At 36.8% G+C, this 12,710-nt stretch overlaps 1 protein-coding gene across 6 annotated transcripts in view; it reads right to left on the bottom strand.

The window, feature by feature from the left end:
- Positions 1–12,710, bottom strand: part of LOC135178116 (uncharacterized) — a 52,962-nt gene continuing 40,252 nt past the window's right edge. For 3 of the 6 annotated variants that reach the window (XM_064148689.1, XM_064148690.1, XM_064148692.1), the window contains 4 exons: positions 9,562–9,645; positions 7,942–8,065; positions 2,947–3,037; positions 1–1,847 (listed from right to left, as the gene is read on the bottom strand). In XM_064148689.1, the coding sequence (XP_064004759.1) occupies positions 1,773–1,847; positions 2,947–3,037; positions 7,942–8,065; positions 9,562–9,645 (374 nt within the window). In that variant the 3' untranslated portion in view covers positions 1–1,772. Of the gene's footprint in view, positions 1,848–2,946; positions 3,052–7,941; positions 8,101–8,914; positions 8,955–9,561; positions 9,646–12,710 lie in introns of those variants that run through there. The other 3 variants (XR_010303361.1, XM_064148694.1, XM_064148693.1) reach the window with 3 other exon arrangements.

The following is a 12,710-nucleotide window of genomic DNA, read 5'->3' as shown; positions in this document are numbered from 1 at the left end:
TTTACTCTTTATAAATGTTCACTTTTATTCAAACATTATTGCATATGCATTTACAGAGTCACTTAGGCAGCATATTGAGTGAATTGCAAATATTTACTGTAGTGTTTTTATCCCTGTAGGTCTGCTGCTGAGGTCTACCACATTATTTCTTCTGAATGCTTTTCTTTTGTTAAACTAACAGGCTTCCAAATTATTAACAATGGTTTTCTAACTAAGACTGTAAACATCATAAAACCAGTAAGATGATTTCTCTTCAAAGTTATTAAACTGTCTATTTTTGTGCAGTGATGGCTCATTTTTTACAACTAGATTGATCTGTACTGTATACACAGACAGTCTTTATGACTTGCTAAGAGAATAGTAAGCTTAGATGGATCTAACATTCACTTATGATACCTTCACTTCAAATTAACAAAACCACAGAAAAGATGGGAATACTTCCTTGTATAGTTCTCATTAGCAAACAAGAGGCTAGGAAACCAGTAATAATGGTAGCACAGATTGAGATTTAGGCATGACTAAGAGATGCTTCTGGTGACAATTGAAGAATACTTCTTTTCATAAATTGATGTTAATAATGTCTCATTTTGTCAGCACTAAACAATTACCAGACTGACCAAAATAAAGACAGATATTAATTTCTGAATATAAAATGCCTGAGCATGCAGTTTAATATTTATACAGCTTCTGCAGAGGAAATACTGACAATTATTAGCCTGTGATTTCCACCTCAATATTGTCCCAGTAAATACAACTCAGATTTTTTAAGTCTCTGCTTTATCAGGTGCAGTTTAGGAGCATCCTAATTTAAAGATGTTAGTCATATTCTGCAGGAAGGGAGATGGAGAGATGATAACTGGGAGTCAGAAGAGAAAGGGAGCACAGAGCATTCACCATGGTATTTGTTCACAGCAGGAGACAGATCTTTCTGTGGCAGGGATAATGCAGGACTCTGCCGCACAAAATGAGGACGTACAGCCCTGAAACAAAACAAGGTATTCTTCCACCACCCAGCCCCCACCCACGCTAACAGGATTGCACTATCACAAGAAAGTGAACAGGCAGGCTAGATCACAGCACTCTCCTTTACTCCCATGCCAATATCTGCAACTTACTACTAGTGCTTTCAGCAATGGATTAATTAATAAGAGATGTGGGAAACTGTAATAATAAAGTCTGTCATTAATTGGACAAAGTGCTGGAAGTTTAATGGATCACCACCAAAGGTCAGCATTTACTACTCGTCACTCTATAACAGTAACAATTATTACTTTATTGCCCAATGGTGAAAGCTGTTCCCCAGTATCAGGCAGTGCTAACTTCATAGCAATGCACAGCAGGTTACTCAGTCTCACAAACACAGCCAAAGGAGCTCAACAATATTGGTCCATTTGTTTTTCAAATAAAGACTGACAGAAGAAAAAGAAAGGTGGACTAAGCAGGAGGGGATTTCCATTTTGAAACAAAGATTATTTTGTCTCATAATTAAATGTTATGTTGCAATTTGAGTAATTCTACTGTACAGGAAATTAATTAATTCTTCATCCAACGTACTATCTAGACAGGAAGTGTTATCAGTCACAGACAAAGCTATTAGACTGATATTACTCAAAACATTTGCTAATCTGTGCCATACAGCTAAGACTCTGCAAGATAATTGTCAGTAATTTCTTCTCTTTGACTTTAAAAAACCTCTCACTCAAGAAACCAGCTCTTGTTTATAACATGTTTTTCTACCACTCACTGTTAAAAGCACATATAATAAACACCTGTTACTCTATCAGTGATTTTAAATCAGGAACATTTTTAATCTGGAAGTCCAACAGCATCTGTCCAAATGCTTTGCCCTGTAAGAAAAAAAACATTTTCAGGTGATTTTTTTTCCCAAACCTTGAGCTGTTGGTTATCCAAAGTTATATATACCTTTTCCATTGATTTGGCTTTCTCACCTGTGAATTGATATACTTAAGAAAAACTCTACAGTTGAGTTTTCAAGCATCTAAACCTGAACAGATTGAAGAGCTTCAATTTATTTGGTGCCTAGTGCTAAATTACATTCATTTTGTATTCAGTTCTGCTATCTGATTCATACATCAGCCTAAATAACCATCAATCTTATTAAATAAGCATAATCTCACTTTTTGAACAGTCTTCTTGACTACGCTGAGGTGATTTGTACATGTAAGCATTCTCAGCCTAGGGTGGCAAAACTGTGGTCTCATGGAGCCATAGGATTGCTACATTAAGGCACTTCTAGGTTTACATGTTTAAAATATTGAATACTCATTGCACAATTGCAAAAGAAAAGTTGTTTCAGTTTCACCTAATGTTACCAAGATAAAAGGTATGTCCTATCTATCTAGTTTTCTCTTTCAGATTTATATTAATTATCAGTAGAATAATTAACATAACTGTTAGGAGTCACAGGCTGAGAGGTGCTGTCATAGAGTTAACAGTTCTGTATGCACAAGGAGACACTTCATCAGAAGTGTCTGGTAAATCTGTATTCTCTAAGACACAACAGCTTTTCCGAGAAGCTGATTTTGCTGGTCAATCTAGAAACACAGGTAGCACACAATAAAGAGCACAACTGATCTGAAGACTCCTTAACAGTTTCTTGTACGTATCTTTTTCACTAAATACTCTAAATCGACTTTCTACCTCTCTGTGTTAGCTGTTCAAGGCAAGGTTGGACGTGGCACTTGATGCCATGGTCTAGCCTTGAGCTCTGTGGTAAAGGGTTGGACTTGATGGTCTGTGAGGTCTCTTCCAACTCTGATGATACTGTGATACTGTGATAGACAATGTATATTACCATGAAATTTAAAAGGAAATAAAGAGTCAAAACCCAAAGTTTGCTGTTCTAGCTCAAAAAGTCATTATAAAGAGACTGTAACACACAGTTATAAATGGTAACTACATTAAACCCAGGGGTTTGATACATGCCTGTGGGTCACTTCTTAGCGATGCTACGCCACCACCACCAAGGGCATTCTTCAGAACGAAATTTAATCCATGGATTCCTGGCAGCTCATATCTGTAAAATAAAATCTACACATTGTTTTTCAGGAGATTTTGCAAGGTACTTGCACAGAACATCAAATCAAAAGACAGCATGCAAAAATGTTATGCTTCTGATGGCATTCCACTGCTGAGTCAAGCCTAGAAGTTAACTCAAGATTTAACCCACCGCCATCCCTGCCTTCTTACGCCTTCCCCTTTCCCCAGATCAGCAGTCCTTAATAGTTTTAAGCTAGGACCATAACACAATCATTCTCCTCTTATTCAACTTCAAAATCCATTACTTTCTAATCAGACTGGTTTCTACATTGATTTATTTATTTTCTAAGAGGTAAAGTTCCATAGACAAGAAGTTCAAGATCCAATATGAACTTGGGCAGAGGTAAGTATTTTTAATATTTCTTGTTCCTGATACTGAAAAATACTATCACATAATTCCTAGAACTCGCCTTTGCTAAAGAAGGTTCCCAGCTAATTGGGAAGGTTTCCTCTTCATTATTGAGAAATGAGTCACTAGATCAAACTATTAAAACTAATTACAGGTAAAATTTGTAATAAATTAAAAGCAGAGCTGTGTTTCAGTGCTTTCTTGGAGCCAGGTACTTTGTTCAGATAAAATCTGAGTTTAGTGTGACAGACCTATTTTTCCTGTTCCATTGCTACTATAAGCATTTTTCCATCCTTGCTTTTCACTGGTACAGTTCCAATTTGGAAACTTGTAGAAGTTTAGCAAATGGCTCTGTGGTTTCCTCACAAAGCTCTTTAAAATCCTATAAATAGGTCTATGGCATATTTCCATTTGCCTCTCCTTGCACAGGTTTTCAGTGTTTTGTCATCTTCCTTACATTCTTCTTGTTTTCCTTTGTTTTTGTTTTCCTCCAACGTTTTCTTTGCCAAAGGACTTGACTCCTTTTTTTCCATAGGAGAAGATTTAATCAGAACATCAGCAAAACATGGTGAATAACAGTGAAAGATGATACCCAATTCTTGCTCTGTTTCCAGATGTTTGACTGCTGTAATTTAAATCAAGCCTCCTCCAACACTACCTACTTTCCTTCAGTTACCTATCTGGATCTTCATCTGTTTGGGACAGATTCTTCAAAGCTACCCTCTGAAATGGCTGGAATTTCTTGCAGTGTCCTTGTACTGCCTGCTTTGTCACTCTGAGGATTATCTTTTCCAGTTCCTTTGTAGCATTATGAAAATTATGTCTGTTATTGATATTCACAACTCTTGTATCTTAGCCATGTGACCCAAACCTATTGGAGGAGATCATCCTGCTGAGTGGCCTGGCAAAAACTAGTTTGCTCTTGCAAGCAGTCAAGGAGTGTCAGTGCCTGTCTCCCAGGCAAGGAGTTTTCACTGTTCCTTCTACTCTTTTCATTACCACACTGCACTGTAGCATTAGAATTATTAGTTGTTATTAAGAAAAAAACCTGGTATTAGCATTCTGTTACCTTCCTTGAGAACTAGTTTGCCAGGCAACATTACCATGCTTAAAGGATAATCAATGGGAAGTCAGGAAAGTTCAATGAATCCAACAGTGCTCTACTGGACAGCAGGAATAGAAAGAATAAAGCAAATTCCACAATAAGCTTTCCACACAATTTACTTAATTTAACAGAATAATCAGCTACATAGCAGGATCAGAGTAGCCCACAAACATTTTGGCTAAAAAAGAAAATCAATACAAATTACCAACAACCATATACTATGAGAACTAGAGAGATACCAAAACACTACAATGTAAATTTTGCTCTCAAAAAACCTGACCAAAACTCCCAGGCAGCAGATTTCATAATTGGCAGATCTCTCCACAACAATTAGACTACTGGAATATGCACCCTACAAGCTAACAGCTCTCAGAACAAGTTTCATGAAAATCCATCATTAAAAAAGATCAGGAGATAAACTGAGTAATCTACAAAAGCAGAAGCAAATGGCAAGAGTTGAAGAATTTAATTTCACTTTCTTCAGTTAATTCTGCCAGAGTATGTACCACAGGCAACAGATCTTAAATTGGAACCTTACAGAATGGCACGCTGACTTCAAGTACTTTGAAGAAACAGTTGCAGTGAGATACTCTATCTAAAACTAGGGTCATGAAATAACCTACAGAAGGTCAGCATTTTCAGTATTTAAGGGCTGTTTGAAGCACCTCAGCATCTAAGATACTTCTGCACACAACAAAAATACACTCCCACAATAAAACAGAAATCCACAAACACCATTATAACCACCTTACCAGTCTTAAGCAGCAGCAATATATTAACCAAAATGCTGCCATGCATTTACCCAGCATAATTACACAATGTAAGTTTATTTAACTGAGATCTAAAGGAATCGAATATTATCTAATTGTACAATTCAATCACAGGTTTTAAGAGCTGCTTTTAAAAAGCACAGAAAACAAATAAACCCTTCAAAGAATACCAAGTCTGTGACAGAAGCCAGTAAAACAAGGAAAATTCACTGTTCTAGCTAAACTCCTATGCTTATGCACAATGGGGTGCCTGCTTAACTACTTCCTTTGAAGTGCTCTCTGCACATACTCAAAGAAGTCAGGTTTCTCTGTGAATTTCCTGTTAAAATGCATGGAAATAATAATGGAACAAAAAACTGTTTAATGCATTTGAATGAAGGAAAAGATAAGATTCCTCCTATCAGAGTGAAGCAGAAACTGAGTCCATAGGCTTAAAGAGGTGTTTGAATATGAGATACATGGTGGAGAATTCCTGTCCCTATCCCCAGATATACAAAAGCAATCTATCCACAGTTCTTTTTCATCAACTTTTAGTAAAAATATCCCATAAGAAGAAAATCAGAATACTCTCAAAGCATAAAGAAGATAATCATATTTCAGAAGATGAAACAGCAAATTCTCACAGGGTAATTTTACTGTCCTTCTTAAATGACTAACTCAATACCACCAAATGAAAAGTTGTTTAACTTAAGATGTATCTTAAGATATCAGATGTATTAAGAACGTACTCCACACAAGGAAGGAAGCAGTCACATAAGTTTGGGCTTTGTGAATATGAGGGAATTATCTGAAAGTCCATTTTTTGTTAGTATGTTATCTGAAAATCTGAAGGTTTATGAGTTTTCAGTGTTCTCTACCATAATAATCCCACCTTTTCTCTGTTTACTACACCTATTTAATAGCTTTAATGAAAAAGATTGAAAGGGAGCTGGCTGACAATCTCTATTCTGTAGAGGGGCAGAACCACAGTTGCTATGGTTTTAGTAGCAAAACTAATACACATATTTTAGCCAGTCACAATTTAAATAAAAGAAAGGAAGGGGAATGAAAAGAGTGAGACAGTTCTTTCTATGACAGTCAAAACTAAAAAATAAACAAGCAATTTAAAAAGAAACTATACAATCTGAAACACATGAGCATAATCCTTATAATCCTAAATATTTCCACAAAAGGGTTTATTCTTTTTCTCCAGTAGTTTTTCAATTCACTCACAGAGCTCCATTATCACATCATTAAAGAGCCAAACCCAGGAACAGATAATCTAATTAATCAAAATAAATTCGCTTTATCCAGATACAGCAAATTTCAACTTGTATTAAACAACATTAAGTAACAACAACTGATCAATTTCTAGAAGCATCATTATGAGGCATAACATTTTTTATTCCTTTCTGTGCCCTGTTTCAGAGGAAAATCAATTATGTGTCTTGCTATGGATTTATTAGATACATAGATTTGTTAGCACTTAGGAAACAGTGTGTGAGATTTGCACTGAGCTGCTTATGAAGACAAAGAACAGCACTTACAGCTAAAAGATCAGGGGTCAAAACAACTCCGAACTTGCTCTGAGGTTGGAGCTGCACCTTTCTGACTCAGTCTCTTTGAACAAGCAAAGAGATACTTAATAGTTTATCCACTACCCATGGAAATACAGAATGATGTTGGCAAAGACTGTATCTGCAGAACAACTTACATTATATCTAACAGGTTTTAGAAGAGTGAATGCTTTGTTGCAGTACTAAGCTTTTGTTTGTTTCTGAGGAGAGAGAAAGGTTTAAAATCTGTTGACTGATTAATTGGAGAATGAGTTAGGCCTATCACCTCATGCTAGGAGAGCAGTTTGTGTCTCACTTGCCAGTCCCCAGGAAGGACCCTGTGCATCAGCTGAGGATACCATGAAAACAAGAATGTAACATATCCTGACTGCTGGCAGAGGATATTCTTTGGAAGAGGAACAGCAGGTAAATGTGTCCTGGCTAGGGCAACTTCTCTTTCATACTTTAAAAAGGGCAATTAGCTGTGGTTTTACCTTTAAAATTGTGTTTTAGTATACGTCACAAAAAAATCAGGTGAGAGTGAATGCCTTCTCTGAGTGAATTTCATAAAGATTAAGATGTTTTCAGAGATAGGGATAGGCATGTTTCTGATGGATCATCAGGTAAGTTTGGGCTCCAGTCTATATTGGCTGTATAAATGTTTTTCAGGTGATGTTTCAGGGATTTCAAACTCCCAGTTCTGCAACGGATCTGAGGCTTGGGAAGCTTCACTAGGGATGCTGCACTCTCCAACAGTGTAGAACCACTGGAAAGATAAGTTTCTCAAAGGACATTAGAAGCTATTGCTATTATGTATTTTGTATTACTATTCTGTGCAGGAACAAAATGAAAAAGTAACTCCAACACTAACATGCTAATTCTGGAAAATGCCTTCACTAACTGGTTCACTGCCTTTGTTCAGCTTCAGGAGAGGTCCAAGTTCATGTTCATTTTCAATGCCCACTGCTCAAGTTGATATTTAAAAATGCAAAGGAAAATACACAAAAATATTGAAGATGAGACACACAGGTTTGCAATATTGATGTTAACATACTTTAAGATAACTTCTGACACCATCACCTATCTACCATATAAATGTGGACTACACAGTGAGCAACTCACCTTGTTACTAGTTCTTCTTCAGGTGTTCCTTGCTCTAAAAGATGTTGGAAGTAATTCTGCAGGGCTTCAGCGGTCAAAGTTTTCTTCAGGTATGGGTAGTAGAGGGGATGCCGTGCTATCACACCTGTTAGGTGTACATGGTGTTAGCTGGAATAGAACCTGTTAAAACCAATTTGTATTTATCCTTTCAAAACTGATTTGAGATTCTCCTCTTAACTAACACTGTATGTATGGATCCTCTTTTAATGAGCTCCTGAATAAAAAAGCCCAACAGTGTAACAGCTTCCCCCGTCCACAGAGAGAGAGTGTGGGGCATGACATGAAAGACTGCTCCCAGACTAAGCAGACTTTTTTCTTGCAGTAAAAAGTCCCTGCCACCAAAAGACACCTAAAGGACAACATCGTAACAAACAGCCCACAGGTAGCTGCCTACCCCTCAATGGTTTGCAAGACTTAGGTAAGTAATTACAATTAAGCATAACAAGGCTTGATGAGTGACTGAAGGACTGGTCCTTGCCCCAGCCCTTGCATGAGATCCTGACCTAAGTGTGAGAAACTGCAATTACATTTTTATTGCTGTAAATAGGCTTTCATAAGCTTCAGATAACTTTATGCTGAAGTTCCACAACAGGATCAGGAAAGTAGATTTGTGTCACAGGGATCTTTTTATCTGTGGACTTCAAAGCTAAATTAACCTTGAAGGTCAAGTTTGTTTTGTTACTCTTTAATAAAGAAATAGTGTCTTTACATCTGAGGAAGTCTATTAGCTACGCATCTTTCATCATTTGTCAATCCTACAGTGCAACAGTGGTTAACCATTGGGAAACAAAATAAAAAAGAAAAAAACAACAACATTCCTTCATTATTCAACCCAAAAAGTTTCAAACAAAGACAAGAACACGATATTCCTAAATGAACATAATTCATCCATTTTAGCATCACAGCTAATAAGCAAATCAAGTCCCAAACGCACCTTTAATTCATACTGAGCTTTGAACACCACACACTCTCATCTTCCAACAAGTGAGAGAGCCAATTGTTGCATGCAGAAGTAAGGAACAGAAGGAATTATTAAACAATGCAAGAAGCAGCAGAATCAATGTAAAGAGACAAAGAGACTGCCCACTGAAATACACCATTTGGATTAACAATGTAAGAAAAGCTTTGTCTTACATGCAAGGACACCATTGGTATTTCCCAACACCATCAATGTTTTAGCCATATACATGTATGGAAATATTATGCATGAGATCAGACAACCAAGAGATTATATAACATAACACATACACAAGAAGGAGTGGCAAGTAACATTTAAAGGAATCCCTAAGCATGTCTTAACCTGGGGGAGCTTGACTTTGCAAACCTCAAGAAAAATCTTTATAGCATGACATGGAAGTATTTTTTCTTAAGTACCTTTGATTCTAACAGCTGCTAGACCAAAAACTACAGATACTTAATTAGTAAAGCTCTTGGTTTATAACGATTATTTTTTGTTTTGGCACAAACACATAAAAAAAACAAATCACCTGGCATGAGATTTCAAAAGAACTAAGAGCACTTGATATGTAGTAACTCTTAGGTGAAAATCTTACATCACTTCAGCAAACCAGAAAAAAATACCTATGTTTGCAGAGTTGCCTTTGTCTCCACTTCTAGTATAGGCAAGGTCTTCTAAGCGGTAAGTATGTGGACCACTTGGGAGATCTGTGCAGTAGATAAATGAATGGGTTTTAGTGATAACTACAGACAATAGTGCATTTTGAAGAAGTTAACTGTCATTTTAAATAAATACCTTCTGCACTGTTTGTAGTACTCCTGAAAGCATTTCCAAAGCTTTCTTCCCACAAGAAAATCCAGAGAACGTGAGGTGAGGCTGGAGGCCAAAATTATGAAACTGATCTCTCCTGCTCCATCTCCCAAATTCCTTTTACCTTTTTAAAGCTGAATACTATGACAGACATCTCTCTTCCACCACCTCTGAATGTGAAAATTCATCTTGGTCTTAGCAACGTGGTATTTCTGAAGGATGCATAGCAGCTACTTGTAATCTCTAGATTAGCTGACAACTTTTGTCTCCTACACACACCCATCTCCCTGCTTCCTGTGCAAGTGGAAAATACATATAGTTGCTACTGTCTTGGTAATTCTGTAATGTTTGGTTATTCTGATAATGTCTGTAGAAAACAGTCACAATTTAAGGTTCCATTTCAAGGCAACATGTGTCTCTCATTTTCATATGCACTGCTGTAGCAGTTACTTATTCACCTGCACAGAATAAAATCAAGATTTTTTTTTTCCTGAGTTACTAATTTTGCAAATATCTTAGTACTATATAAGAAGAGGTCATAAGTGGTCATAAATGTATTCACTATAGGAAGTCAATCTTAATTTGTTACCTTGTCAATCTCTAAGAAATAGACTTTCAAGCCTTTAGGAATGTTGCAATTCACCAAACAAAATCTGTATTATTTTAATCCATATACACATAAAAAAAGCCAACCCTCTTCCTGTCCAAATCTTGAAATTCAGTCTTGTGGTATCCACACAGTTTATACTGAGGTATGATGGTTAAGACACTGAGCACAGATGCCTTGCAGTCACTGATTACTACAAGTAGTAGGCTGTCACTGCCTAGTTTCTGTCTCCTAAAACTGGCAGAAGTTGCATCTCTCGCAGTCTCTGCTCCTTGAACACCATCAGGGGGAACATTCAGCAAAGGGAAACGACAGCCTTCTTGCTTTCGTCTGTGAAAACTGCTGCTGCTACAGCCACAGAGGGTGAATGTCCTCAATTTCCTTTTTTTTTTTTTTAGTAAAATACAAAAAAATGTGTGCTCTGGGCACATGCTTGTCACAGACAATTTATGTCTAGTAAGTTAACAGCTGTCAAATTTAAAAGGAAGTGAAAAGAGGGTCTCATAAATCAATTATGTTGGATGAATACATTGTAAGCCAACAATGCAATTTGAAAATGCATCAGTCTGTCTTCTGCTATGGATACAAACTATTGTTCTGTTTCTGTGATTTGTTCTTAATTTTAGGGATTAAGAGACCCATATTAATGATGTTATGCTCTAAATGCTGGCCAAAGACAGACCGTACTAAGTAGTGTAGTTGTATCAATTTAAATTAATCCCCAAGATGCAAATGAATGCTTATATGATACTTAAAAATATAATTAACACTGTGACAAGTTCAAGTACGATCTAAAATGCACCTACTATTAAGGCATGGGTAGATACTCTCCCTGTGAACTTTATTAGGCAAAAACAGAGCTATCCAAATCAACATTATATTTAACTCTTTCCTGCCCTTGACTCCTCAAGACATGAGAAAAGCTGGCCTGAAGAGCTTTGGCAAAGGAAGAAACCATGTCCAAATCATACTGGCTGCATTTTTCACCATTCCCTATCAGAAAGAGTGGCTGCAAATCTATGGCAGTGGAAGATAGACAGATCTCAGAAGCTCAATTGAGTATGGCATTGAAGACACCATGGATGCAAAAATGCCTCACCACAAGATGAGGCATTTGTATAGTGCATCCTGTTACTTGGTTGAAACAGATGAGGCAACGCCTATGAGAACAGATTTGCTGGCACATCTCAGCAATAGTAACAGGGAAAACAATAACCAACAACTAGAGGCTTGCTGCAGGAGCTGCACAGTACTGGGGCATAGCTAGATCAACCCACACACCAGACAACAATATATCAGCATTAAACTGCTTTAACTAAGACCTAACATTTTAGAACATATACTAGGATGCTGCCAAAGATTATGTGGTACAACAGTTCATCATTGGTGTTTGTGTCATAGTAGCATGAAATCTGAAAAGGTGAAAACATACAATGAAAGAGGTGACACGAGGTGTTTGCTTTGAGTTGGATGCCCAGTCTTTTCCATGTTCACTCCCATGTGAAATGCAAACAGAAATGTGCCATGAAACTCTGCAGAAAATATTAGAGTGTATTTATTTAATTGGAGAATATTATTTTTTATGAAACATCTCCACTGACAGAGGATCTGAAAAAGTCTGGCTAAAGCTCACTGTTAATTTTAGACAAGACTACCACACTTCACACACCACAGAAATCACACTATTTTAAATAATTTCATTCAATCCAGAATTCAAGAAAAAAAATTTAGTGCTTTCCAAAGTCTGAAAGATGGCAATGTTTAAATTGTCTAAGATGTAGAAGCCTTTTCTCCATGAGACACTTTACACAGTTCTTGACAATCTCCCTTTAAACAAAACCAGTTCAAGAGTATTCTGGTGGTCTTATTTATTATTACCCTAATTGATTTATCTTTCATGATCTGTTTATCAGGAAATTGTTTTAATTTAATAAACATCTTAAATGAATCTACAAAAGAATTCCCTTCCAAGCTAGGGCAAATGGTAAATTCAAATCCCACTCTCCCAGAACCACATCTAGCAGCATTTTTGAAATCCATTTTCACATATTTCTCTTATCTGTTCCAAGACAACTAACAGTCCCTCACACTTGAGATAATCATGAAACTAAAAATATTTCCCTCTTTACTAAATGCTGACAGAAAATGTTTTGGAATAAGTTGCTCTTTTTACAACCCAACCCATTTGTCTCTTTCTCATCCCTGCTGGCCATGTGTTAAGCCACAGAAGTAGGTAAGCTCTTTTTCACATACAGGAAACAATTCTATTTACAACTAAGAGCAAAAGTTTAGAGAACCTTCACAGGGGAAGCAAGCAGGGGAGCTGCCCCTCAGAAGTGGTGTTTTGCCTGCTTA

Source organism: Pogoniulus pusillus, chromosome 9 (genome assembly GCF_015220805.1).
Source record: "Pogoniulus pusillus isolate bPogPus1 chromosome 9, bPogPus1.pri, whole genome shotgun sequence".
NCBI lineage: Eukaryota > Metazoa > Chordata > Aves > Piciformes > Lybiidae > Pogoniulus > Pogoniulus pusillus.
The sequence above is the reverse complement of the archived record's forward strand: the minus strand, read 5'-3'. Positions and strand labels throughout refer to the sequence as shown.